This window comes from Equus asinus, chromosome 15, assembly GCF_041296235.1.
Source record: "Equus asinus isolate D_3611 breed Donkey chromosome 15, EquAss-T2T_v2, whole genome shotgun sequence".
Taxonomy (NCBI): domain Eukaryota; kingdom Metazoa; phylum Chordata; class Mammalia; order Perissodactyla; family Equidae; genus Equus; species Equus asinus.
Window position 1 is genome coordinate 275,475 of NC_091804.1, and position 27,802 is coordinate 303,276.

A 27,802-nucleotide genomic window follows, 5' to 3' on the forward strand; every position below is an offset into this window, starting at 1 on the left:
ATTTAGGGCAACTCTTGGAGGAGGCGGGATCACAGCGGCCCCTTGCCTTATGATTGGTTTAGGCCTGAGCGTGACATGCAGTTCTGATCAATGAGGAGGGAGAGGCGGTCTGCAGGGGCGTCCTGCGCCCTTGCAAGGACGAGCTTGAGGCGGAAAGGCTGAAAATGGCAGACGGGAAGAACAGAAGCTTCCCGGGTTCCCGGTGATGAGCCTGAGCCGCTGACAGACCCCGTGTTCACATTCAAGTCATACGAGACAGTGAACGGTTCTCCTGCATGGGCACAGCTTGTTGAGCTCCTGGGACGGAGGCCCCCCGGCTGACACACCTGCCCCGCTTAGGGGGGTGTCTGCTGTGTTCCTGGAGCTCTTCTTAAACGTTGTTTACAGAGAGCGTTCCAGCCAGTTGTTATTCCAAGATTCACTTGGTGGATCCCAGATTGTTTAATAATGATGATAGTAAGTATGCTTATTTGAGTCTTGATATTAATAGGAATGCCAGTAAGAGTAGTAACAAGAAGTCAGTATTTATTTTGCTCTTTCTCTCCCATGCCAGAAACTGCGTTAAGTACATTACTCGTGTCCTCTCATTTAATCTTCGGGAAAATGAGAGTGTTTCATTATTATCCCCGTTTTATGACTGAGAAAACTGAGAGGTCAGAGAGGTTATGTAACTCATCCAAGGTCACACAGCTAGAATGTGACAGAGCTCAGAAACTGTGCATATATATATATCCATAAGTATCTATGTATACATTATAAAATATTAAGATGCCGTTTTGAAATAAGTTCTCTTATGTTAAGAAAGCATCTTTCTATTCCTACTTTTTAAGGTTTTTTTTTTGAAGAAATAGGCATTTATTGAATACTTTTCAACATCTATTAAGATAAACTCTTTGAGCTGTTAATAAAATGTATAAATAATTTCCTTTCACAAAATTAAATTATCTTTGCATTCCTGGGGTAGACCTTCTGTACTCCAAGATCATTTTCAGTATACCATTGAATTCTAAACATCAGTACTTTATTTAGGACTTTCACATTCCCATTAATGGAGCTAAGTAGAGAGTTTTGTGGGGAGGGGTTGCACTATCTCTGTTGGGTTTTAGAACCGGGGTTATGTTCACATTAGAACCGTTTCCACCCGTGTCCTGTTCGGGACAACTTTACCATACAAATGAACTCTTCCTTGAAAACCTTCTAGAATTCAGTGGAGCGCCATCTGGGTCTAGAGCCAGTTTATGGTGTAATTGTTTTATGACTTTCTTGGTTATTGATCTTTCCTATGTCATGCTTATTCTGGAGTCACTGTTAGTAATACGTATTTTTCCAGAAAATGTATGCATTTGTGGAAGGGTTTTAAAACGTATTAATCTACATTTCAGGTGTGAATAGTATTTTCGGACTCATTTAAAACGGTCTATGTTACTCGCTCTAGCCCCTTTCTCTTTGCCTCTTCCTGTTTTCTCCTTTTTCTTTATAATATTACATAGAAATTTGTCCAGTATTTGTATGTTTTCTATGCAGAACCAGTTAAATTTCTTTATTTCATTTTTGTTCTGCTTTACATATTTGTTTATTTCTACTTGTCTCTTTTTTCCTTTTATTTAGGGGTTTTTCACTCAACAATATTTCATGAACATCATTCCACATAAATAAATATGCTTTGTTGTTATTTAGTGGCTGCAAACTATTGTATTTTATGAGTGTGATGTATATAAGTTGCACAGGTTACTGGCTCCCTCCTCAAAACTCAACCCGGAATAAACTAAGGCAGAGAGATGGAAGCGAGAACCTGAGAGCCAGCTGGTAGGCAAAGACGGTCCAGAACAAGTGTGGCTGCGTAGCTCTGAGCCTGGTCTGCTGCCTCTAGACAGGACATGACTTGATAGCTCTTCACCAGCACCTGCTCTTTCACCGTTCAGGCTCGGGCGGCAGCCATGATCCCTACTGGCCAGAATGAAGAGAAGCAGCTAGGGCTCCTCGTTTTCCGATTCTGCAGTAAGGAACAGGTGACACTTAGTTCTCACAATAGTATGGAACTAGCCTAGGATGATAAAAAAGAGGCCAAACGAAGGGAGCCTCTGTTTTCTCATCTGGAGAAAGGGAGAACAGGCCCAGCCTTACGACGTGCTGATTTCCAGAGGAAGCCTCGAAAGTGCGCTTCCCCACTTTGCTTCTTTGCTCTGCCTTCTTCATGAACGTCCACATTTCCCCCTCGATGAGATGTAAGCTCTCTCCGGACTCTGAACTCTGGAGGGTGAATTTGATGTGGCTGCTGCCCCATAGACGTTTACAGAGCTACACATGATTAGAGCTGCAGGCTGAAGAATGACAGCCTGAGACGTTCTGAGATTGAAAAGGAGTGAGAGAGGGGAGCCCGTGTCAGGGGCTCAGCGGTGACAGGTGTGTACGTGTGTAACAGAAGGAGTGCCTCGAGAAGCAAACACAGCACACGACATTTATTGTTAAATGAACAGCAGAGGAAATACAGGGAAGGAAACACGCATGCAGTCCCGGCCACCACAGTGCTGTCAGACGGAAATTTTAAAAGAGCGAGAAGCCTCATCTGCCCTTCAAACACTGTTTCTACACGCTCAGCAGCTGTTGCAGTGTGGCCCCGTGCTATCCCAGAAGGAAGGGACGTATGGCTTGCTTTGTTTGAGTTCCATTGTGCAGAGCCTATCAAGTGACACTCAGCAGAACACAAAATTGTTGCCAAACAAGGAAACTGCAATATCCAAAGCTAAGTTCAAGGTAAAGATAATAATTCATTCAATACGTCTGTGCGGGGTCTTCACTATTTATAAAGACATCTGATTCTCTGGGGGTTAAATAACCATAGTTTCAAATTCAGGGTGCGAATCAGACCTAAGCTGTTAATCTGCAGAGTGTGTTGAACCCACTCTCGCATGACGCCAGCGGTAAATAGGCTTTTTGGACTTTAAATCCTCCCTCCTCGAGTTCTACAAACGAGAAGTAAAATTTTACACCAAATTAATTGGTTCAAGTGCGTTTAAGGATTTGTTTCCATTCTAGAGTGAGATAGAATTTTCCCTAAGTCACCTGTTTGTCTTCTTTAAGCAAGTGGCATTGCGTTTTATCCTGACACTATAAGAAGAAAATCCAACTGAGATGATTCATCTTAGACAACTTGAACAATACCAGGGAGGAAGGCACCCATTTCCAGCCTTCGAGGGTGGACCTGTGGGCCTCAGAGAGCCCCCACCCTCCCAGGCAGGAGCCCCTCCAGCCCCTCGGAGTCTGAGCATCCTTGGGAGCTGGCCCTCTGGTATGCTCTCTTGGTCTCCTGCCGGGCGGAGCTGGAGAGGTCAATGGCCTCATCTTCCAAGCCGTTCTCAGGGCTGCCTTCGTCTGAGCGTTTCTGGGGTCCTGCCTGACTTGGGCTAGAACCTTCCTTGAAGTGGTCAGAGTCCCAGAGTCCTGCCATCTTTTCTCCACTTCCTGGTTTCCTTATCATCCCTATGGATTTTTTATGCATCCCTTGCAAAAAAGAAAAGAAAAAAATAAAAATAGATATCTCTAAATAAAACAACTAAGTAAATTTCCTCCTTGTCATTGTTCTCCAGATGCCATTAGAGTTGCCCTTGGTGCCAGTCTCCGGGGCCTCCAGGAGAGTAAGGTAGGTAACTCCCACCATGAGGGGTTGAAAACTAGTGTCTGCCAGTCCTGTGCAGCCAGTAAAGGTGCCTTGTTTGGATGACACGACGATTTTTTAAATTTTGTTTTAAAATTCGTTACCAACATTTTAAAATTGGAGATTGCACATCAAAAACCAGACTTCCAGCTTCTTTCAAAAAGTCAGTGTCTGGCAGCACTGGGCCCTCTTTCTTGTATGGCCACAGACCTCGTGCCAGTTAGCCCCCCAATCGGCCCCCACCCTGCCACCCACCTGCTTGTGTAGGTTCAGAGGGTGGGCTCGGCCCCCTGCCCAACTCTCTCCCTCAGTCTCTTCCATCCTTGAGGGCAAAGTCGACACCATATTTATGACTGGACTCTCCAGTCCCAGCACAGTGTCAGGTGGCAGGGGGCTCAGAAAATGTTTGCCAAACAAAACCCTCCCCCTCCCCCACCTAAGATGCTGCCCCAGCTCCCTAACTGCAGCCTCCCTCCCTGCTTGGGGTGCTGTCTTGTGACTCATTTCTCCAAGCCCATTGGTCTCTGGTAACAGCAAATGGACCAATAAGGGTGCCGCCTCCTCAGAACACCCAGCCCTGAAGGTCGGACCTCACCAGTGTAGACAGCTCTAGCACCAAAAACCTAAGGAACAGAAGAGCTACGCTTCAGGTGGTTAAGGGCAGAACCAGGACCAGGAACCTGCCCTCTGACTCCAGTGTGCAGGGGCTTCATTGACTGCAGGTTCCATGCCCTGCACGGTCCTGATTCCTATTACCGTGACCTCTGAGTGGTATGGTTTCCACAAGTGCTAATTGCATTCGACATTTGGGAAACACATTTCACATAATTAAAGTATATCATTCCTTTCCTAAAACCATGGCCTGATGTGACCTTTCCACAGTCTACACGGTTCCAGTGAAAAATAAGGCAACTGACCAGATAGTCCAAGCCTTGTAATTAATTAAAAATCAGACGTGATATTCTGAGCCTGAATCTGAGTAAATTTACATTGCTTTGCTTTACAAATGAGTGCCCTACATGGGTACGCCCCCTACTTCTCTGGCCCTCATGCTTGCTGCAGGGTCCTCTTCCTTACCCAGGAGCCAGGGTGCACAGGAGCCAACCAGGCCACCGTCAGTGGAGTTGAGGACAGAGTCAGGCAGCGGGATGCAGTGTCGCACCATTGCCCCATAGAGCCCGTACTCCGCCATCACGCTGCTGCCGCCCCAGCGCTTCTCCCGTTTGCGCCACTTGGCCCTCCGGTTTTGAAACCAGACCTGGTTTGAGGCAAGAGGGAAGCAGAGAGGCACACAGGAGAAGACAGAGTGAAGAAGGATGCTTAGAGGTGTCTGTAGCTCAGGGCTCTACAAAGGGCCGACCATCCACTCGGGGTGGCATCTATGACCCAGACCTTTCAGGAGCTGTGCCACCGTTCACTCAAAACTCACAGGGTGGGGTAATGCATGGCCACTTTCCACTGAGGTTGTCCACAGAGTCAGGAATGACAAAAATCAAATCTAAATATTCCTACATTGTGTAAAGAAGCCCATTTTCCACACTGATGGGAAACAGTTCACCTGGCAACGGCCCCTTCTAATCTCAGGTTATTGGATTGCATTATCTTCATTAAAGAGTAGCATCGAATATTGTTCAGCTGTTAAAAAAGAGTGAGTTACTCTAGTGGCATATCTTCTGACCCGGACAAACGTCTAAGATGTGTTGTCAGTGAAGAGACTAAGGAGTAACATGTGATACTCCTTTTTGTAAAAACAAAGAACAAAATTCTACATGTGTGTGTGTATTTATGTATATATACATTTTGGGGGGCAGATAAATGTCTGACATGGAGATGGTATGTAGAAAGGTGACATCAGCATGTCTACATTGGTTTCTTTAAGGGTTTGTAGTGGAAGGATAGTCATTTTTTTTCACTGATATATCTTTATATAGTTTCTAGTTGCAGCACACATTATTGTGTAGTTTTTAAGAATGATTTAACAAAAGGAAAAAAGGCGTGAGAGTTACCGGGGATATCCTCAGGGAATAAACATAAAGGAAGGTTCTAGCAGTGCAGTGCTTGCATCTAAATGACCCTCAGTTTGCTGTGAAGGGGAATGTGTTGAGCTGTTCAGAGGTGGCTGTGGGTTGACTCACTGCACGTGAGGGTAAGATGTTCTCTGTGATGTCTTTGGAAAGGAGAAAGGGGACCCAAGACACCTGTATTCGGTCTTCAGGGAGCTCAGTTTTCACAGCAAGCATTTCCCGGGCATACACGTCAGGGTAGTGGGCCTCGCTGAATGCCTTCTCCAGCTCTTCCAGCTGGTGGGCAGTGAAAACAGTCCTGCAGGGAGGCCCAAAACACACGTGGGCACATGTCCACAGGAGGCCACAGGCTTCCTAGCCTAGAGGACCCCTGTGCCTGCCTCTCCCATTGTCCACACCCCAAAAGGCCACCTCCTAATAGCTGAGCATCCTACCTTTGGTTAGCCTCTGGAAAGTACAGAAGTTCAGTTCAAACAATACAGAGTTCTTTAGCTCTTTTTTCCTCCTCAATGAATTCCATCAACTCATTCTAAGACCCATTTAAAGACACAAAATTGTGTCTATAAAGCGCTACAAAGATTGTCCTGCAGCCTCCCAGGAACTACAGAAATATGTTCTTAAATGGCTACTGTTCCCTTCCCACTGCCAACCAGTTGGCCGCTAGGCCTGCCGTAACGCAGAGCCACGCATTTTCAGATGCTGAGTCCCGAGGAAGGGGTCAGGGAAGACAGCCTGGCCCCATACCTGTGCCGCCGCCTCTTCCTCCTGCTTGGGGTGTGGGACGCCTTCAGTTCACTCCTGTCTTCAGACGGACTGTCCTCATCTGTTAGCACAAGGAGAAAGAGAGGACTTTAAAGGTGAGCACACTTTTCCTTTTATTTTCTGGATTTTTCATTTGAGGATTGAAGCTATGGACCTGTCAGGAAATGTGAGTATTGACCCATACAAGCTAGCATTTGCAGCACTCACTATATTACAGGTATGGTGCTCAGCACTGTCCATGCATTACTGCAGTTATTCTTCATAAATTAAAAGAACTCCAAGGTAGCTGCTATTATTATTATATTTTTGCAGAGGAGAAAACCGAGGCACAGAGAGATTAAGTAAGTTTCCCCAAATCACGTGGGTAGTAAATGATGAAGTTGGGATTCAAACCCCAGACTGTGTGAAGTCAAGGCTACTTGGCCGCTAATTGCATTTCCTAATCCCACTGGGCTCCCAAATTCATCTGCTACCTTCTGCCTCCAACGTCCTCCTCTTAACCAATATACCAGCATTTCTCAAAGGGAGGGTTGAGGTTTGTGACATCAGAACCTCTCTCAGAACTGCACTCCCTGCGCCTCTGTACCAATTCCGAATCTCTGGGCACAGAGTGCAGGGCCTCATTCTCGACAAGTGCACCCAGATGACTCATAGACGCACTTGGAAATGTTTAGGAGCCTTGCTCCACTATGCTTTGTCCTTCGATATTCATTATATCACAGGCCAGAAGGTTAGAAGACTAAACTCTTGTCAGATTCACTGTTAAAAAGTATATTTGCTTCAAAATACAAAAAAAAAATTAATAAAGGCAAAAATAATAAGACACTATTAGTTTTTCTCCTACATCGGTTAGCTCACCAGAAAACTGTATGCTTGGATTATAATATTGTAATATCCGTGCTGTCCAGGCTGGTGCCATTAGACACATAAGGTTATTGAGCAGGTGAAATGTGGCCCGTCCAAACTGAGCCCGACTGCAACTGGAGAATAGTCAGTGCACTTAGAAGACTTAGGACGTCCCCAAAAGTAAAATATTCATACTTTTTATATTGATTACATGTAAAATGATAATGTTTTATATGTATTGGATTAAATAAAATATAGTATTTAAATTAATTTCACCTGTTTATTTTTCCTTTTTAATATGGCTTTGAGAAATTTTCATTGCACTCACAACTGCGTGATATTTCTATTGGATAGTGTTGCTCTTGATCTCCCAGAAATGGCCTCACAGACTAGGATGTAGTTGCATTTTGCCTTTCATTTAATCAGTGCTCACAAAGGAAAGAACCCATCCTATGAAGGTGGGTCTGCATTTTTAGTGAGACAACTAATAGGGGGATCCATTTTATCTTCCACAAAGACTCGTGAAATAAAGTCCTCCAAAAGGATGGAAGCCCGCTTGCCTGATGCTCTGGCATGCACCCTCGTATTATTAGTGGAGGCCTCGCGGACTCTTTTTGCTTTGGCTGTCTGGATGCTAAGCTCTAGGTTCTACTACATAGTTTCTCTCAGTTCACGTTTTCTTGCGTAATTCTCCATTTTCTTCCCCACACCCAAAACTCTTGATTTCTCGGCCCTTGTCCTTTACAGAATTTCATTGCTTCCTTCTGTTTCCCCATAATCCACCTCGACTTCTTTGAGGAAATAGGCGGGCTCACGACAAAACACTGAGCATAATTACAGTGAAATTGGCGAGGTTGTTTCTCACGTGTGGGGAGGAGCGAGGGCGGCGCGAGGAGAAAAGCACGGTACCCGGACTCCCTTTTCAGCACCCCGGGAGACGGACAGTTCCAGGCCTCGCGACCTCCAAGGACCTGTCAATCATTCAATCACTTCAGAAAACGTCTGAGCGCCGGCCAATACAGGGTTCTGTGCTGTGGCCAACAAGACCGGCCCAGGCCTCCGACCTACTCCGTTCCCAGAGGCCGAGAGTCGCGCGGGGCGCTGGCGGAAAGGCCCTCGGGTAACTGCTGCTGGGTCGCCGAGATCCCCAGGTAGGTCCGGGGCCGGGTGACGCTGTTATCCGCAAGGCTGCGGCGACCAGATCCCGGAGGAGAGGGAGGGATGGGCAGAGGCAAGGGGCAGGGGATGCTGCTGCGAGAACACGCCTCCCCCGACGGGGCCAGGCTCCAGGGTCCCGGCTGCCTTTAGATCTGGGATGCTGGGGGTGGGGGCGACGGCGTGTTACCCCTGCACGGCCCAAGGCCGAGGGAACAGGGGCAGGGGCGGGATGGGCTGGCCTGGCCTGATTACCGGACGTCGAGACGCTCTCGCTGCGCTTCTGGCGGCCCAGCGCGGGAGGCGGGCGGCTCGGGGCTTGCGGGGCAGCAGGCTCCGGCCCCTCGGGCGGCAGGAACGGCACATCGGCTAGGAGCAGGCAGGGCGCCCGAGCGGCCACGGGTGGCCGCGCGCTGAAGCCGCAGAGGAGGCCGAGCCCCAGCGGGAGGGCCCCACGCGCCAGGCAGGGGCCGCTGAGCCCTGGACCCGGGCAGGGCGCGGCCGCCGGGCCCTCGCAGCCCGATCCCGGCCCGGGGCCGGCAGGCGACGGCAGGTCAGCCTCCAGGCCCAGCAGGTCAGTGATGGCGAAGCCTCGGGAGCGCGGACCGGTGGGGGAGCCACCAGGCACCAGCGCCCTGCTCCTGGAGCGCCCGTCGGAAAGCGCGTCCCGGCCCGTCATGGCTTCTTAGTCGGCTAGGCTTGACCCTCCCTAGGTCACCTTTGCAGAGGGAGCTCAGCTCAGAGGGCGCTTTATACGACTGGACCTCCCGTCGGGCCCGGAAGGCCAGGAGGGCTCCAATCAGCCGGGCGCGGACGCGTCGTTGCTCCGGACCCCGCGAGATGGGGACGCCACCACTTCCCCTCCCTTCGGTTGCCGCCCTCCCAGCTGCAGTCTCCTCCTTCTCCCCTCTCCTCTCCAGCTGTCCCCCCGCCCACCCCCACCCCGGTTTTCGGTGGGAGCCAAGCAGGGAGGAGACAGCGACCCCGCTATCTGCCGGTCAGCTAAAAGCCGCAGGTTCCAGATTCCCTTCCAGATTCTCTGGGTGGCAGCCCGGCTCGCAGCTGCCCTTAAGCCTCCCTCCCACCCTCCAGCCGCGCATTAAGATCTAGGGCCCCACTCCCAGCCACACTCCCACTGCTACCACCAGTATGACCCCCGCCAGACCTCCAACTCCACCTGCGGAGCCACGAGGGCCTTCCCCGAAAATCCCCGTTTATTTAATCCGTGCCCACTCCACCTCCAGCCAAGTCCATCCCCCAGGGCTCTATCGGCGGGTCTGTAGGGGGTCGCAAAATCCACACCAGCCGGGGGAAGAACAAGGAGAGAGAGAGACGGGAGGAGAGTGATGGGAAAGGGCTCCCGATTTAGCAAACTAAATTACAGGAGGTCCAGTGAACTTTGAATTTCAGATAAACATACAATTTTAGTATGATATGTATCACTATTTTCTCTGGCAACCCTAAAGGGGAGGAGGGCAGTAAATTGGAAATTAAGGGCCTGTCTGCTGGGACCCACCTCTCTTCACGGAGGCCAACAAATTATTGTCCGATTTAACGATTATTTAAAGAGAGCCTGATTTTCACGTGAAAAGCCCATATTTGTTAACGTTGGCGCCCAAGCACGGGGGTGAGCCGCCCTGGGCTCGCGTGCGGCAAATTTGGGCCCGCCCAACCCGAATCGCCCGGAGCCCTGAGCCCACCCTTCTCAAACACAGAGCCCCCGAAGCAGAATCTCTTCGGTCGCAGCCCCTGACGGCCCAGCAGTTTGAGGTCACCCCGCGGGAGGCGGCCGCTCGCCCAGGCCAGCCGCGCCGCCAGCGGCGCGCACGCCCGGCCGGAGCCCGACTCAGCAAGCGGGTCTCCGGCTCGTGGCGCCTTGGAGCCGGCCCTCTGCTACCCATGCAGATTAAACGAGAGGCTTCCGATAAAGATAATTGCAAGGCTAGGTCTTAACTTTCCATTATTAGAGGAAGACTCAAATCTCCCCTCGCAAGCTGTTCTCGGGATTAGAAAAACAATAACTCTCCTTTGGGATGATTGCTCTGTGAATTGCTCCGGGTCGGGGGCGGCTTTAGACGCTGGCGTCGTTTTTGGCTCCGCCAGGAATTTCTCCCCAAATTTCTCTCTGAGTTCAGGGGAAGGCGTGGGGAGCACAGGACCCGCCTACGTGCTCCGGCTCTTTGCCGGGCGGAGTAGTCGTTTGTAGATGAGAATTGGGGCTGCAGCTAAGGAGGAAACCTAACGATCCACACATTTACCGACCGAATCCAGGGCAGGCAGGACAATTGGCCCTAAGGTGGCCCAACCCGGGTCATTCGCAAGCGGAGGGTCTCAGAGGCGGTTCACCGGCTTTCGCGGCCGAGCGCAGACGGCGCCCCCACACCTGGGCAGGGTCTTGGAGTCTCCGTCCCCTAGCCTTTGCCAGCGGAGGCAGCATGTCACCGAGAGGACAGCCCGCAAATAGATGGCCAGGGACCCTGAGGTACCAAAAGGCCAGGCGAGAGGAGCCCCACTTGGGCCACCCCACACGGTGAGCGCCGCGCAGAGCCAAGAACACACAGCTTTCCAAACCCTTCGGAAGGATCTTACAAAACCCATTTTGCAGATGAAAGAAACTGAAGCTTATTAACCCGCTCACACCGGACAGGGAGGGAGAAACCAGGAAAGCGAAGCAGAGACCGGAGAGAAGGAGCCCGGGTTGGAGCTCTAAGGGGACTCTGCAATTCCTGTTTAGAGGAGTTCCTAACACCTCCTCCCGCCCCATCTTCAGGAAGGGGCTGGCAAGACCAGGGCGCGGGGAGAGCTGAACCCTGGGGCCTCTTCCAGCGGCGGGAGCGCAGGCACTTTCACTGCCCCTCCCCAGTGAGAAGCGCCTCTCCTCCACCATCCCACCCCCGCCGCGCCAGTCCATGCCCCCACCCCCACCCCCCCCCCCCCCCCCGCTGCTGCGGGGGTCGAGCGTCCACTCCAGCGCCGGACTTTGCGGGATCAGCTCAGATCCTCGGCTCAGACGGATGGGACGCATCGGCGCGGGCAGGACGAAGCGCTTCTCTTAGCGTTGGCCCAGGTGGGGGAAGGGCTTCCAGCCGCTCAGGAGACTTGAGAAGGAGCGAGGAAGCGGGCCCCGGAGCCACCCACCGCTCGCGCGTCACCTGCGCCCGGCAGATGCCTGGACCATGCAATGAGCGCCCACGTTTGGGCAAGTCCTCCACGCCCGGGCAGGGGGGAGGCAGGCTCTTCCCAGCCCTCCCCCCCGCCCCCCACAGACAAGTCTGCACCAGAGCCAGCCCTCGAGAGCGGCCCCGCCCCAAGTCACCACCCGGACCCGTTTGGAACCCTAAATCCGTTAAGGGGTCCGGATCTGCCTTCATCAGCCAGGATTATCCGGGGTTTAACTAATCAGTGAGGCTTTCTCCGCTCATTATTTTCCAGGGAAGGTTTCCAGGCCCTCTCTGTCGCCAACCACGCATATGCGCTCCACTCGCCCCAGCCCCTCGCGCCTCCCAGCTCTTCGCTGAGCCAGACTGAGACTGGACTGGGTGTGAGCGGCTCAGCAGAGACCCGCCTTGGGCTTTTCGGAGCCTCCTCTAGCCAGACTGGCCCTAGAAATTACAGATACAATAGCAGTGGGATGCACACGCGTGAATAGAATGTATCGCCGTTTCTGCACAAAGGAGTCCTGTGGCTCCATTCCTCTTCTGATTTTCCTCCCTCCTCTCTGCTCCTTCTCGGCTGCTTTTGTGGCCATTTAAAGGTGGCTGTAGCTGATGCTATTTTGCCCTGTCCACGTCTCCTACTCTGACCGTGCCACTGCCGGGCTTGCCTGGCCTCCAGTGTCCACACCTGCACATCTTCGCCTTGGAACTTTCTCTGGTCTCCAGAGTTCACATTGCCCACTAGCAGCGGTTGCTAAGGATAAACACGTCCGAGAAGCCCTGGACAAGAGACTGGGAGGAGCTGGAGTATAAATACCCCAGCCCAGGTCTGGAGTGGACTAACTTGGGCATGCATTCCTGTCTTCCTCTCAGAGGCCCCCAGCAGGTTGTGCATCAATTAGTTGCTGATTATCACATCCCATACTGCTTTCTTCCTAAGTGCTGTGGGCAGCCTGCCCAGACCCCGTTTCCTGGGTTCTTGCCGACCACCTCAATGTAGGCTGCTAACAGCTCACCTTTTCCCCTAACCTGCAGAATTACCCTCTGCTAACAGAAGCCCCTAACCCAGGCCACACCACCCACACACATGGTTCCTCTGCTGGTACATGAGGCATGAGAGGGGGCTGCTCCCTTGCCTCGACAGCTACGCTCTGCAGAGCCATTTCTGCTCCAAACCCCTCTCTGTTCATGGATGAGGCCAAGGCTCAACTGGCCTTACGGGCAGATCCTTGCGCACCTCCTCCCCTCCTCTCTGGCCTCTTTCACCCCTGAGCCCTCTCTACCCCAATAAAGCTCATGCATCCAGGCCCTGTCTCTGCTGTTTCTAGGGACCTGTTCCCATCTTGCTTCCCCACACCCGTACTGGTGTCGCCCAAAATCACCTCCCAGATAAACAACTGATCCTGGAGTGCTAGACTCAGAGTCTTCTGAGGAAACCCAGACTGACACATGGTGTTTTCCGGGCTCCCTTGAAGCACCCTTCTCTCTCCCTCACATGGAATCCCACGGTGCAGTCACCATTTGCCTGCCAAGAACTCCCAAACCTGGATCCAGCCTGGGATGTGCTTCTGAAGCCCAGGCCCATAGCTCCTATGGCCTCCTGGACATCTGTCCCAGAGTTTCCCAGAAGTACAGAAACGCAGCCACCAGTGCCGAAAGCATCCTCTTCCCCCTCAGGTCTGCATCTCCCCAAGTCTTCTTTACCTCCACTCCCAGCGGCCCAAACAGAATCCCACGTGTTATCCTTGACTCCTCAGTCCCCCCCCAGGTCTACCGCCAGTTACTGAAAATAATGAGTAAAACAACAGCTGACACCTCTGGGAGTCTTCCTGTGGACAGCTACCTTTGTAACACCTTATCAAAATGCCCACGATTCTTCCTGACCACAACAGTAGGGTAGATACAGTTAGTGTCCATATCTTTCAGGCGAGGAAGCAAAGACCGAGGGAAGTCAAATAGTCACATAAAGTGCCGACTGCCAGCCCCACTGCCAAGTGGCAGAGCCAGGATTTGAACCCAAACACTGTGGGGCTAAAGCCTGACTCTGGGCCACCAGCTACCCCAAGTCCCTCCTCAAATCCTCGCATAGCCACTGTCCCCTCTCCCTGCCCATCGCCATACTGGGACCAGGCCAAGCTCTCACTTGCTGGAGTAGAACTTATGTTTCATTCTGGGCTACTCAGTATCCAAACCTCAGTTTGGGGGTGTCCTACAGAGATGGTCCCTACAAAAACAAGGGAGCAGATGCTTTCTCTTCCCACTCCCTGGCAATTCAGTTGTCCCCTATGGCCGCCACCCAGGGAGCGAGGGGGAGGTGGAGATTTTTGTACAGTAGCAGTGGTGAGTGTCCAGTGGCTGCTCTCCATACCCTGGCACCCTCCCCACTGTTCCCTGGCGGGATCCGGCCTCGTTCACAGATGCCTGGTCCACCATGGCCCTGCTCTTTTTCTCCAGCCTTGCATCAGTTGGGAAAAAAAAAACGATGCCATTCAGTAAACTCCTTTGCTGCGTAAATTGGCTGGATGTCGTTTCTGTGGTTTGCACCCAAGAACTCTGTCCTAGGCACTGGCTTCCACTGCTGATGTCTCCCCACCTTCTCCGTGCCCCTCCCCAAACCCCCACCAATCCATCTTTATTCCACACCACAGTGATCCCTGTAAAGCACAGCTCTGTTGCTCCTAACTTCAAATTCCCAGCAGCACCCCACTGCCACAGGCAGTGCACACTCCTGTCTCCTTCCTTCTGCGCACTGGGCTCTCAATGACTAGGTGGGCTATCAGGAGTCAGTGACCCAGTTTCTTATAAAACTCACCCAAACTGCGGGAGTTGCTGGGATCAGGACCTACCGATCTGTTCGTCACCCTACGAAAGAACCAGCCTCTGAGCTCCCTTCCCTGGCTGAACGTTCTGGTTAGAATTATGTTGCAAAAAATTAGCCCAAAATGTACCTGCTTCAAATAAACCATTTATTTTGGTCACTGTTTTGTGGACCAGAAATTTGCAGAGAGTTCCACTGGACTGTTCTGGCTTGGAGCCCCTTGTGTGGTTGCCATCTGTCTTTGGTCCTGTGAGGGCTGAGCTGGGCTGGATGTCCGAGGTGGCTGGCTCCCATGCCCACAACTGATGGGCCTCATTCCTCTCCAGCAAGGCCAACTCGGGGCAGTTGGGAGCGTCCTAAGAGAACCATGTGGAAGCTGTGTGGCCTTTGCTGACCCAGCTTCAGAAGTCACAGGGCATCGCTTCCATCACACTCACTTGGCAGGACCACCTTATGACTTTTTAGGGTCCTCGGAATTCTTGCCTTCATGGGCCCCTTCCTCCAAAGAAATATTAAGATTACGTTTTATGACTACGTTATTTAAATGTAATCCAGTCTAGATTCATTATTATCAAATTCTTCTTTCCTTTGATTTTAAAAGAAATTAAAACATGTTCATGAGCCCTAAAAGTATGGGCCCTGGGCACCATGCCTGCTGTGCCAAATCGACAAGTGGGCCCTGCTGTGGTCTAAGCAGCCACAGCACACCTGGTTTCAGGGACAGACCACAGGAGACACCTCTCTATGGCAAGAGCACGTGTTTGAAGACCACCACACTGCACTTGAAGGCCAGGTGCTGGACTGCAGTCACTGGCCGCGGAGGCCCAGTCCAGATCCTCTCACCCAGCTGGAAACTCTCTTCCGAACTCCTGCAGGACTTGATGCTCCTTATGCCATCTTGTCCTGCCCTCCAGTTCTTCTGAATCTGTTGTCATCCTTCACTTGGCTTCAGGTACCCAGGACCAAGTCTTACTAATTATCACATCCCCCAGAAAAATGCTCTTTACCTTCCAAGACAGTGCATTTCAGCTGGCTTCTGGACTGGTCTCCTCACTCGAGACCAGTGGCTCTCAGAGTGTGGGCCCTGGAGCAGCAGCAGCAGAAGCAGCACCTGGGAACATGGTAGAAATACAAACTGTGGACACCAGCCAAACCCACTGACTCAGAGCCTCTGGGGGTGGGACCAGCAATCTATGTGATTACAAGCCCTGCAGGGTACTATCCTGACCACTCAGGTTTGACAACCAGGGTCTTCTAGCAATGCTTCATGAACCACATGTCCTCGTTTGTTTAATGAATGTGGTGGGAGACAACCCCCCGTTACTCTCAGCTGCTCTGAGGAACCATGAGGAGTGCTCAAGGTCAGTGCGAGGAGAGTGGTTAGCAGCCAGATGTGACGTTAGGGAACCGATAAATCAGGGCACCAAAATCAGAAGGGAGAACATTTTATTTTAAAATGTTACATATCAAAAAATATATTAGTAATAAAACTAATTGGCCCCAACAGTGGAGCACCTGCTCTTTGCTGGGCGCTGTGCTGTGTTTCACACATATCAATTCACTTAACACTTGTGACAACCATAATGAGGGAGGTCCTATCATCATCTCCATTTTGTGGATGAGAAAAGCAAGGCACAGAGCTGTGACTAGTCTGGCAGGAAGTGGGGAGGTCAGGATCCAAACCCAGACCGTCAGGCCTGAAGTAGTAAAGTCATGATGGGGAAAATGACAATGTCAAGGGGTTCCTTACACTTGTCTAGGGTTTAGTATTGCTTTTGTTTTTTCTTTTTGTTCCAAGTGCTTAGGGCTTGTAAAGGTCTTAATTGTGCACTGCTCCAATTGCTGCCAAGCAATGGTGTTGTGGGCTGGAGGCAGCTTTCTGTGAGAGGCGCTCAAGCACCTCTGGTTGGTCTCTTCTCTTTAGGTCCTGAGATAATAGGGAAATCCCAGGTAGGAATCCAGGTAACATTTTGGCCCCAAGGAATGTATTTCTCCTCCCCCTTCTGCAAGCTTATACCTGTCTCTCTCCTCTCTCCTCTTTTTTCCCTCCCCTCTTCCTCCTCAGCTCCTCTCGCTTCAGCCCATCAAAAGGGCTCATGGCCACCCTGCCATTTGTAAGTCAAAGACCAGGACCAAATTAAACTCGAGAGGGCACAGCATCCAGCACCTGTGCTGGGATCCCTGGGGCAGAGAGGAGAAACCAGAGAGAGTCTACGTGGTCTCCTCAGGTGGCGGGGCAGACACTGGCAGGTGGATCAGGTGCGCTGCTGGGGCATGGAGTCGGGTGAGGGTCAATGATGCAGGCCATGTCAGCCAAAAGATCACGGGAGCGATCACTAAGGGCAAGCAGGAGCTCTTGGTGAGTTTCGTTTCCAGCAATAAGCATTAGGTCATCTACTGGCAATTGAAAAACTATCTGATGTCAAATGATAATGTGCTTTTAAACAATTGCTAGCAGAAGTGAAGACATGTATGATCACAGTCCTGGCTCACACGTCACCACTGAGGCTCTGGGCAAAGGCAAGAATGAGTCTCCCAGGGAGGTATGACTGCAGGTTTCTGCTTGCTCACTGGGGACCCCTCCCAGACACAGACACCCCCCATTTGAAGGAGATCCTTGCTTCTCCTACTGAATCCAGCTCCCTGATGGTTCCCTCCAAGGCACCTCCCACCATTGTAACTGTTCATTTGCCTGCTGGTTTACTGCATTTTAGCTGTTCCCCTTACCAGATGCTGGCACTGTCTGTGGGCTGCCCACCAGCCCATCCAGGGCACCTGCAGCATCTGTAGACAGTTCCCAAACACATGCATGGCTTCCTACCTCGGCAACTGCAACTCTCTGATCACGTTCTCAGGCCCCAGGAGTAAACTGGCCAGGCCTGATATCGTGGGGAGGGACTGCCCCCAGTAGCACCCCGTGAAGGACGATTACCCCAGCATCCTTGCTAATCAGGGCAACAAGGCTGAGGTGTGCTCTGCACAGTCACTCCAAGGGCCACATCAGGATGGAGCCCCAGAAAACCCCACTCATGATCACAGCCTTCATTGTCTCCTGCCCCCTTCCCTACCGGGGCTGCCTAGTTTCACCTTCCGGATGAACTATTTCACCCTAATCCCTGTCTCAAGGTCAGCTTTGGGAAGACCAAAACCTACACAGTCAGTAAGCTTCACAAGAGCAGGGCTGGGCCAGCCTGGCAGCTCTGTGTGCCTGACGCCCAGCACATGGTTGGCACAGAGTGCGGCTCAGCCAAGATTTACGGAGTGAACAAATCCACAGGTGGACAGACAGGAACTGTGGGCCTGTTGGCAGAACCTGAGTTGCTCTTCATTCACTCAATACTCCTTCTCAAGAGTATTCCCTTCCCCAATCCTGTGCCTGCACTCAAAGCCTGGCCCAAGGAAGATGGGCTGTAAGCACGGCTCCTCTATGGTAATCTTAGCACTAGAGGGAGCAGAAAGGAGCCCCACGTCAGAGCTGTCACAGCCCAGCCTCAGCCTGGCCCTCCCACCCCACCCCAGGACAGGCTGTGTGCTTTATTCCTGCCTAGTGCCTCTTTTACAAAGCTGTTTTATTCACTGCTTCCAACAAAGGTTTGGAAATGGGTCGCACTAAGCATCCACCCTGCAACCGTGTTTTCGTTCGTGTTGGGTTTTTGCTCATGAAGCCTAAGGGAAATGACAGCTGAGGCCCGGGCGGGTGTGTGCACTTGCATTGACCCAGGCTCTGGGCAGGATGGGGCTGGAGCAAGCCATCGGTGCACGGCCCAGACTATCCGCTCCATGAGCCCGAGCAAAGGCCTGCAGCATGCGTGTCTGATTGAGGAACCTCACTCATTCTAACTCACTCCCCCAAACACACTAATTAATGAGACAGCCTCAAACCAACTAGACAAATCCTCATTACAGAGGAGGAAGCGGAAAAGGAGAAGGTATGACAGTGAAAATCCACTGGCTGCCATATGCGTTGAATCAGCCTTCCCTCAGCACAACAAAGATGCCTCTATTGAAAGGGCAGCTCCCTAGAGAGAGAGGAAATGGCAAACACTGAGACATTTTATCACTAAAGCCACAGTTATAAGCAAGTCTTTCATCTGCCAAAGGGGAAAGGTCTTCGGAGGTGGTTAATATCCTTGGTCCTCTCTGCATAGAGGGACTTTCGTTGCATACTCCTCACATTGCTGGGCGCTCACTGATTCCTGGCCTGAGGTCTCCTGCATTTCCTTTGTTCAGAGAAATTATCAGATTTTATCCTTTTTAATATTGCCGCTCCTCCATTCCTTCTTGAACTCCAAAGATTCCTCGGTTGGACGTTTGCGTTCTCTCCTCCATGACTCTTAGCCCTCTCTTTCATATTTTCCATCTTCCTGTCTTTTGCCTCAGCTCTAACTTGATGTTCCCTAATTCTCCCATAAACTGTGCCTAATCTGCTTTATAAACAGTCTGTTGTTTTTTAAGTTCAGTGGCGGTGTTTCTCATTTCTGTTTGATTTAAACGCACTCATTTTAGAGTCACACTGAACACGGTTTGGTATCTGAAGCATTCAGAGGGCAAATTCTGCCATTTGTTGTTTCTGCTGACTCCTGCTCATAGTAGGTTTTTGTTTGTTTTTATTGACTATTTTTTTAGAGCAGTTTTAGATTCACAGCGAAATTGAGCAGAAAGTATAGAGATTTCCCATGTACCTCCTGCCGCCACATATGCACAGTCTCCCCCACCATCAGCATCCTCCACCAGGTGGTACATTTGTTGCAACTGATGAGCCTATATTGACACATCATTAACTCTCGGAGTCCATAGTTTACATTAGGGCCCACTGTTGGTGTTGTACATTCTATGAGTTTGGACAAATGTATGATGACATGTATCTACCCTTATAGTAGTATACAGACTATTTTCGCTGCCTTAATAATCCTCTGTTTGTGCTCTGGCTATTCATCTCCCCCCCGAACCACTGATCTTTTACTGTCTCCATAGTCTTACCTTTTCCAGAATATCACATAGTTGGAATCATACAGCACGTAGCCTTTTCAGAGTGGCTTCTGTCACTTAGCAATATACATCATTAAGTTTCCTCTGGGTCTTTTCATGGCTTGAAAGCTCATTTCTTTTTAGTACTGAATAGTATTCCATTGTCTGGATGAACCACAGTTGACTTATCCATTCACTTCCTGAAGAACATCTTGGTTTCTTCTTAAGTTTTGGCAACTATGAGTAAATCTACTATAAACATCTGTGTGCAGGTTTTTGTGTGGACATAAGTCTTCAGCTCCCATAGGTAAATAGCAAGGAGTACACTTACCAGATCATGTAGTAAAGCTATGTTTAGCTTTGTAAGAAACCTCCAAACTGTCTTTCAAAGTAGCTATACCACTTTGCATTCCCGCCAGCAACGAATGAGAGTTCCTGTTGCTCTACATTTTCACCAGCATTTGGTGTTGTCGGTGTTCTGGATTTTGGCCATTCTAATAGATGTGTAGTAGTATCTCATTGCTGTTTTAATTTACAATTCCCTGATGACGTACAATGTAGCACATCTTTTCATATGCTTATTTGCCATCTATGTATCTTCTTTGGTGAGTGTCTCTCAAGGTCTTTGGCCCATTACTTAATCAGATTGTTATCTTAGTGCTGAATTTTAACAGTTCTTTGCCCATTTTGAATAACAGTCCTTTATCAGATATGCCTTTTGCAAATATTTTCTGCCAGTCTGTGGCTTGTCTTCTCATTCTCCCGACATTGTGCTTAGCAGAGAGCAGATTTTTGAATATTAATGAAGTTCAACTTACAATTATTTCTTTCATGGATTGTGCCTTTGTATCTAAAAAGTCATCACCATACCCAAGGTTTCTCCTTTGTTATCTTCTAGAAGTTTTATAATTTGTGTTTTACATTTAGCTCTATAATTTATTTTAAGTTAATTTTTGGGAAGGGTGTAATGTCTGTTTCTAGATTCTTTTCTTTTGCACGTGGATGTCAGTTGTTCCAGCTCCAATTGTCAAATTCCTGCTCCATTGTATTGCATTTACTCCTTTGTCAAAGATCAGATGACTATATGAGGATCTATGTCTGAGCTCTCTGTTCTGTCCCATTGATTTATTTGTTTATTCTTTCGCCAATAACACACGGTCTTGATCACTGTAGCCTACTGAGTCTTGAAGTTGAGTAGTGTCAGTCCTCCAGCTTTTTCTTCTTCAGTAGTGTGTTGGCTGTCCTAGGTCTTTTGTCTCTCCATATAAACATTATAATCAGTTTATCAATATTTGCAAAATAATTTGCTGAGATTTTGATTGCGATTGCATTCAATCTATAGATAAAGTTGGGAAGAACCAACATTGAGTCTTCCTATTCATGAACATGGAACATCTCTCCATTTGTTTAGTTTTTTTATTTCTTTCATCAGAGGTTTGTAGTTTTCCTCATACAGATCTTGTACATACTATGTTAGATTTATACCTAACTATTTCATTTTTGGGGTGCTAATGTAAACAGTCTTGTGTTCTTAATTTCAAATTCTGGTTGTTCACTGCAGGCATATAGGTAAGCAATATCAACCTTGTATTCTGTAGCTTTACTATAATTGCTTATTAGTACCAGGAGCTTTTTAGTTAATTGTTTAGGATTTCTGACATAAACTATTGTGTCATCTACAAACAAAGATGGCTTTATTTCTTCCTTCCAATACTATACCTTTTATTTCCTTATTGCATAGCAAGGACTTTCAGTATGATATTGAAAAGGAATGGTGAGAGGAGACATCTTTGCCTTGTTCCTCATCTTGGTGGGAAAGCTTTTACTTTCTCATCATTAAGTATGATGTTATCTGAAGGTTTTTGTAGCTGTTCTTGATTATCAAGTTGAAGTTCCTTTCCTTTCCTAGTTTGCTGAGAGTTTTTCTCATGAATGGGTATTGGATTTTTTCAAACATTTTTTTTATGCATCTATTGATATGATCATGTGTTTTTCTGTTGTATTTTATTGATGTGATGGATTACATTAATTGACTTTCATATGTTGAACCAGCCTTTCACACCTGGGATAAATCCCACTTTCATCATGGTGTATAATTCTTTTTATATACCGTCAAATTCTATTTGCTAATATTTTGATGAGCATTTTTTCATCTATGTTCATGAGAGATACTGATTTGTAGTAATCCTCTCTTGTAATGTCTTTATTTGGTTATGATATTAGGGTAATGCTGACCTCATAGAATGAGTTAGGAAGTATTCTCTCTGCTTCTATCTTCTGAAAGAGATTGTAGAGAATTGCTATAAACTCTTCCTTAAATGTTTGATAGAAATCACCTGTGAACCCATCTGGGCCTGGTGCTTTCTGTTTTGGAAGGTTATGAATTATTGATTCAATGTCTTTGACAGATACAGGCTCATTCAGATTGTCTATTTCTTCTTGTGTGAGTTTTGGCAGATTGTTTCTTTCAAAAAATTGATTAATTTTATCTAGACTATCAAAATTGTGAGCACAGAATTGCCGTAGTATTCCTTTATTATCTTTTAATATCCAAGGGAACTGTAGTGATGGTCTCTCTTTTATTTTTGATATTAGTAATTTGTGTCCTCTCTCTTTTTTTTAGTTAACCTGGCTAGAAGCTTATCAAGTTTATTGATCTTTTTAAAGAACTGCCTTTGGGGTTCATTGGTTTTCCCTATTGATTTCCTGTTTTCAATTTCATTGATTTCTGCTTTAATTCTTGTTCTTTTCTTTCTGTTTATCTTGCGTTTAATGTGATGTTCTTTTTCTAGTTTCCTAAGATAGAAGCTTATATTATAGATTTTAGATCTTTCTTCTTTTCCAGTATACATATTCGATGCTATAACTTTCCCTCTAAACACTACATTCACTACATCTCACAAATTTTGATGAGTTGTGTTTTAGTTTTCATTTAATCCAAAATATTTTTTAATTTCTCTGGAGATTTCTTCTGTGATCCAAGTGTTATTTAGAAGTGTGTTGTTTTATTTAATACTTTGGGATTTTCCAGCTGTCTTTCTGTTATTGATTCCTAGCTTAATTCCATTGTGGCCTGAGAGCAGACATTGTATTGTTTCTATTCTTTCAAAAATTTTAAGGTGTGTTTTATGGCCCAGAATGTGGCCTATCTTGGTGAATGTCCCATGTGAGCTTGAGATGAATGTGTATTCTGCCACTGTTGGATAAAGTAGTTTATAGATATCAATGATGTCCAGTTGATGTGATGGTGTTGTTGAATTTAATTATGTCCTCACTGATTTTCAGCCTGTGAGATCTGTCTTTTTCTGATATAGGGGTGTGGCAGTCTCCAGCTATGCTGGTGGATTCATCTACCTCTCTGTGCTGTTCTATCAGCTTTTGCCTCACATAGTTTGATGTTCTCTTGTTAGCTGCACATACATTAAGGATTGTTATGTCTTCTTAGGGTATGGACTTCTTTATCATTATGTAATACCTCTCGTTATCCCTGATAAGTTTCCTTGCTTTGAAATATGCTCTGTCTGAAATTAATATAGCTGCTCCCACTTTCTTTCAATTATTATTAACATGGTATATTTTTCTCCATCCACTTGCTTTTAACCTATATGTATCTTTATGTTAAACTGGGTTTCTTACATACAACATATAGTTGGGTTGTGTTTTTTGATCCACTTTGCCAATCTCTGTTTTTTGATTGATACGTTTAAACGATTGACATTCAAAGTAATTATTGATATAGTTTGGTTAATATCTACCATATTTGTTACTTTAAAAAATTTTTTACCCTTGTTCTTTGTCCTAGTTTTGTCTTCCACTCTTTTCCTGTCTTTTGTGATTTTAATTGAGCATTTTACACAATTGTACTTTCTCTCCTTTTTCCGTTTTTCAGTTGTTGCCCTAGAGTTTTCAACTTTACAACTAATGTTTCACTCAACTTTACAATGCTTACAACTAATCCAAGTCCACTTTCCAATAACACTATCCCACTTCAAAATAACCCCCATTCCTCCCTCCTTTCCCTTGCATCATTGCTGTCATTCACTTAACTTATATATAAGCATACATAAGCATATATTTATATGTGTACATATTATGTATACATAAGCATACATAATTGAATACCTTGTTGCTATTATTATTTTGAACAAACGTATTTGTTGGATTAATTAGTAATTAAAAGGGGCTGGCCCCATGGCCGAGTGGTTAAGTTCGCGGGCTCCGCTGCAGGCGGCCCAGTGTTTCGTTGGTTCGAATCCTGGCTGCGGACATGGCACTGCTCGTCAAGCCATGCTGAGGCGGCATCCCACATGCCACAACTAGAAGGACCCACAACAAAGAATATACAACTATGTACCAGGGGGCTTTGGGGAGAAAAAGGAAAAAAATAAAATCTTTAAAAGAAATTAGTAATTACAAACTAAAAGTTTTTATCTTACCTTCACTTACTCCTTCTCTGATCCTCTTTTCCTTGTATGGATCCAAGTTGCTGATCTGTATTATCTTCCTTCTCTCTAAAGAACTTCTTTTAACATTTCCTGCAAGGCAGGCCTACTGGTGATAAATTCCCTAAATTTGTGTTTGTCTGAGGAAGTCTTTATTTCTCCTTCACTTTTGAAGGATAATTTCACAGGGTACAGAATTCTAGGTTGGTAGGTTTTTTCTCTCAGCACCTTACGTGTTTCACTCCACTCTCTTCCTGCTTGCATGGTTTCTGAGGAGAAGTGGGATGTAAATCTTGTCTTTGCTCCTCTATAGGTAAGGTGTTTATTCCCTCTGGGTTCTTCAGGACTTTTTCTCTACCTGTGATTTTTCTGTAATTTGAAATGACATACCTGGGCATAGGTTTTATTGGCTATTATCCTATTGGTATTCTCTGAGCTTCCTGCTTCTGTGGTTTGGTGTCTAATATTATTTTGGTGAAATTTGCAATCATTGTTGTTTCAAATATTTCTTCTGTCCCTTTCTCTCTTTCCTCTCCTTCTGGTATTGCCATTATGCATATGTCACCTATTTTGTAGTTGTCCCACAGTTCTTGGATTTCCTGTTCTGTATTTTTAAGTCTGATTCTTTGCTTTTCAATTTTGCACGTTTCCATTGGGATACCCTCACACTCAGAGATTCTTTCCTCTGCCATGTTCAGTCTACTAATAAGCTCATCAAAGATATTCTTCATTTCTGTTACAGTGTTTCTTTATCTCTAGCATTTCTTTTTCGTTCTTTCTTAGGATTTCCATCTCTGTGCTTATGTTCCCCATCATTCTTGCATGCTGTCTGCTTTATCCATTAGAGCCCGTAGCATATTAATCATAGTTACTTTAAATTCCTAATCTGATAATTCCAACATCCCTGCCACGTCTTGTCCTATTGTTTTCTCTGTCTCATCAAATTTTCTTTTTTGCCTGTTGGTATGCCTTGTAGCTGTATCTTGTTAGGCAGACATGATGAACTGAGTAAAAGGAACTACTGTAAATAGTCCTGAGAAGCACTTGTCAAGTTCATGGCTGAGGCACAGGCTTACTAAAATCCTGAGACCTAATCACAGGACTATAGAACACTTCCTCTTCCCACACACCCCCACTTCATCATCACATTCCTAAAGGACTATTTACAGTTGACTATATAGGTGTATTTCTGGGCTCTCTATTCTAATCCATTGACCTGTTTATCTGTCCTTTCATGAACTACACTGTCTTCTTGCTGTAGCTTTATCGTAAGTCTTAAAGTCAGGTAATGTCAGTTCGCCAACTTTGTTCTTCTCAGTCAGCATAGTACATTCACTATCTTTTGCCTTTCCACATACACTTTAGAATCACTCTGTTGATATCCACAAAATAACTTTTTGGGGTTTTGATTGTGATGGTGTTGATTAAGTTGGGCAGGACTGACATTTTAACAACAGAGTCTTCTTATTCATGAACAATGGATACATCTTCATTTATTTGGATCTTGATTTTTTTCATCAGAACTTTCTAGTTTTCTGCATGTGTATCCTGTACACATTTTGTTATATTTCTACCTAAGTATTTCAATTTTTGTGCCAATATAAGTGGTATTGTATTTTTAATTTCAAATTCCAATTGTTCATTGCTGGTATATAAGAAAGAAACTGGGTTTTGCATGTTAACCTTGTACCCTGTAGGATACAAGGCTATGTATTTGCTCCAGGAGTTTATATGTTAATCTTTGGGGTTTTCCACATAGATAGTTGTGTCATCTTGGAACAAAGCCAGTTTTATTTCTTCCTTCTCAATCTGTTTGCCTTGTATATATCCTTTTATTATCATATTGCATTAGCTAGTACTTCCAGTACGATGTTCTAAAGGAGCGGCGACAGGGCACATCATTGTCCTGTTCCTGATCTTAGTGGAAAGGTTTCTAGTTTCTCACCATTATGTATGATGTTAGCTGTAGGTTTTTTGTAAACATTTTCTATTAAGTTGCAGAAGTTCCTTTTCATTCCTAGTTTGCTGAGAGTTTTTATTATGAATGGGTGTTAGATTTCTCTGCATCTATTGATAAGACAGTATGATTTTTTTTCTTTAGCTTGTTGATGTGATGGATTACATTAACTGATTTTCAAATGTTGAACCAGCCTTGCACACCTGGTGTAAATTCTGCTTGGTCATGGTGTGTAATTCTTTTTATACATTGTTGCATTGATTTGCTAATATTTTGCTGAGCATTTTTACATCTACGTTCATAAGAAATATTGATATTTAGTTTTCCTTTCTTATAATGTCTTTATCTGGTTATGGTATTAAGGTGATTCTGGCCTCACAGAATGAGTTAGGAAGTGTTCCCTCTGCATCTATCTTCTAGAAAAGATTATAGACTGGTATTTCTTCCTTGAAAGTTTGGTAGAAATGATCCAGTGAAATCATCTAGGCCTTGTCCTTTCTTTCATTGAGAGTTATTAATTATTGATTTGATTTTTTTAGTAGATATGGGCCTATTCAGAGTATATATTTTTCTTTATATGAGTTTTGGCAGTTGATATCATTCAAGAAATTGGATCCATTTCATCTAAGTTATCAAATTTGTGGGCATAGAGTTGTTTATAGTATTTCCTTATTATATTTTTAATGTTCATAGCATCAGCAGTGATGGCTGACTTATAATATTAGCAATATGTTTCTCTCTCTCTTTTTTTAGTTAGCCTGGCTAAAGGTTTATCAATTTTATTGATCTTTTCAAAGAACCAGCTCTTGGTTTTATTGATTTTTCTCTCTTGATTTCCTATTTTCAATTTCATTGATTTCTGCTCCAACAGGAACTCTCATTCATTGCTGTTGGGAATGCAAAATGGAGCAGCCACTTTGGAAGACAGTTTGGCAGTTTCTGACACAAGCTAAACATACTCTTGCTATACGATCCAGCAATCATGCTCCCAGGTATTTACACAATTAAGGTGATAATTTATGCCCTCATAAAAACCTCTCCTGTATTTGATGGTGCCTTCTTCATGGTTGGTTGGAAGAGTAAAGCGGATTGATGGAAAATAGAGAACGTGATAAACTCTTCCCCATGGTGGGTTGGGAGAGTGACAATGCCATCAGAGCATGGAGGTTTGGTGGAAAATGAATGTTATGATGCTTTCCCCTTGAGTGGGTGGGAGGGTGAGGAGGGTTAAAGGAAAATGGAGATTATGACCACATCTTTCCCCACATAGCTAGGGAGTGGCAGTAGCGGAGAGAATGTGCTGACTTGACCCCACAAGGCTGGGAGTGGGGTCTAAACAGGACTGTACTGAAATGCTCAGAATGTACAGGATTGGGAGAGCAGGGACGAGGGCTCTTTGAACTAAGGCTTGAAAGATCAGCAGGAGTTTTTATAGGGCCAGACATAGAAAAGCCTGTCATACCAAGGAGAGCCCTGTGTATGCTTTGGCATGATAGGCCCTCGAGGCTGCCCCATTTCTGCCTTTTGGCCCATCCCAGCTGAACCCCAGGGCCCTCATCTCAGCCCCTCCAATTCTTCCCAGTGACCCCCAGTCTCTCTCCCAGGGTCCACTCACACCAGCAGCATCCCAAGACCACCCACCAATCCCTGATATCTCCCCTACCCACCACCTAGCTGTGGTTGAGCCAACCAGACCCCGCATAGTGTCCCTGGGTCTGCCTCTGTTCAGACTGTGCCCACAGTCTGTCCCACTTTGGAACTTCTTCCTTGCTACTCCATCCTCCCAGTTGGCCCTCAGTCATCTCTGCCCACCTCAAGCTCTCACCACCTACCCTAATTGCCTCACATGCGGCCACTCCTAATAACCTCACCTGTCCGGGGTCCAGCCCCACAGGACCTCCAGCCTTTGTCTTCTTAAGGAGGGGAAGAGCATCTTCAGCCAGCAGACAGGAAGGTGGGATGCACTCGCCATGTATCTCCTGAGCCCCTGCTGGACACCGGACAGGCTGGTGGACTGCCC

The 27,802-nt window shown here is 46.9% G+C and overlaps 1 protein-coding gene and 1 long non-coding RNA gene across 6 annotated transcripts; one reads left to right on the plus strand and one right to left on the minus strand.

The window, feature by feature from the left end:
* On the plus strand, positions 1-27,802 carry LOC139040283 (uncharacterized). 5 transcript variants are annotated; one of them, XR_011494468.1, is made up of 7 exons: positions 1-456; positions 1,609-2,754; positions 3,588-3,640; positions 6,376-6,536; positions 8,214-8,438; positions 26,654-26,774; positions 27,669-27,802. It is a non-coding gene; the product is annotated as an uncharacterized lncRNA (long non-coding RNA). The 5 variants fall into 5 exon arrangements; XR_011494469.1 differs by lacking the exons at positions 26,654-26,774; positions 27,669-27,802 and adding an exon at positions 10,714-10,849; XR_011494471.1 differs by lacking the exons at positions 8,214-8,438; positions 26,654-26,774; positions 27,669-27,802 and adding an exon at positions 8,035-8,206 and having other exon boundaries at positions 2-456.
* Positions 1,480-10,716, minus strand: LOC106841783 (visual system homeobox 1). Its single transcript, XM_014857971.3, has 5 exons — positions 8,698-10,716; positions 6,424-6,502; positions 5,854-5,977; positions 4,733-4,913; positions 1,480-3,501 (listed from the first exon to the last, which is right to left on the minus strand). Exons 1-5 carry the CDS (start codon positions 9,119-9,121, stop codon positions 3,212-3,214), a joined length of 1,098 nt encoding a protein of 365 aa, XP_014713457.3. The 5' UTR covers positions 9,122-10,716; the 3' UTR covers positions 1,480-3,211.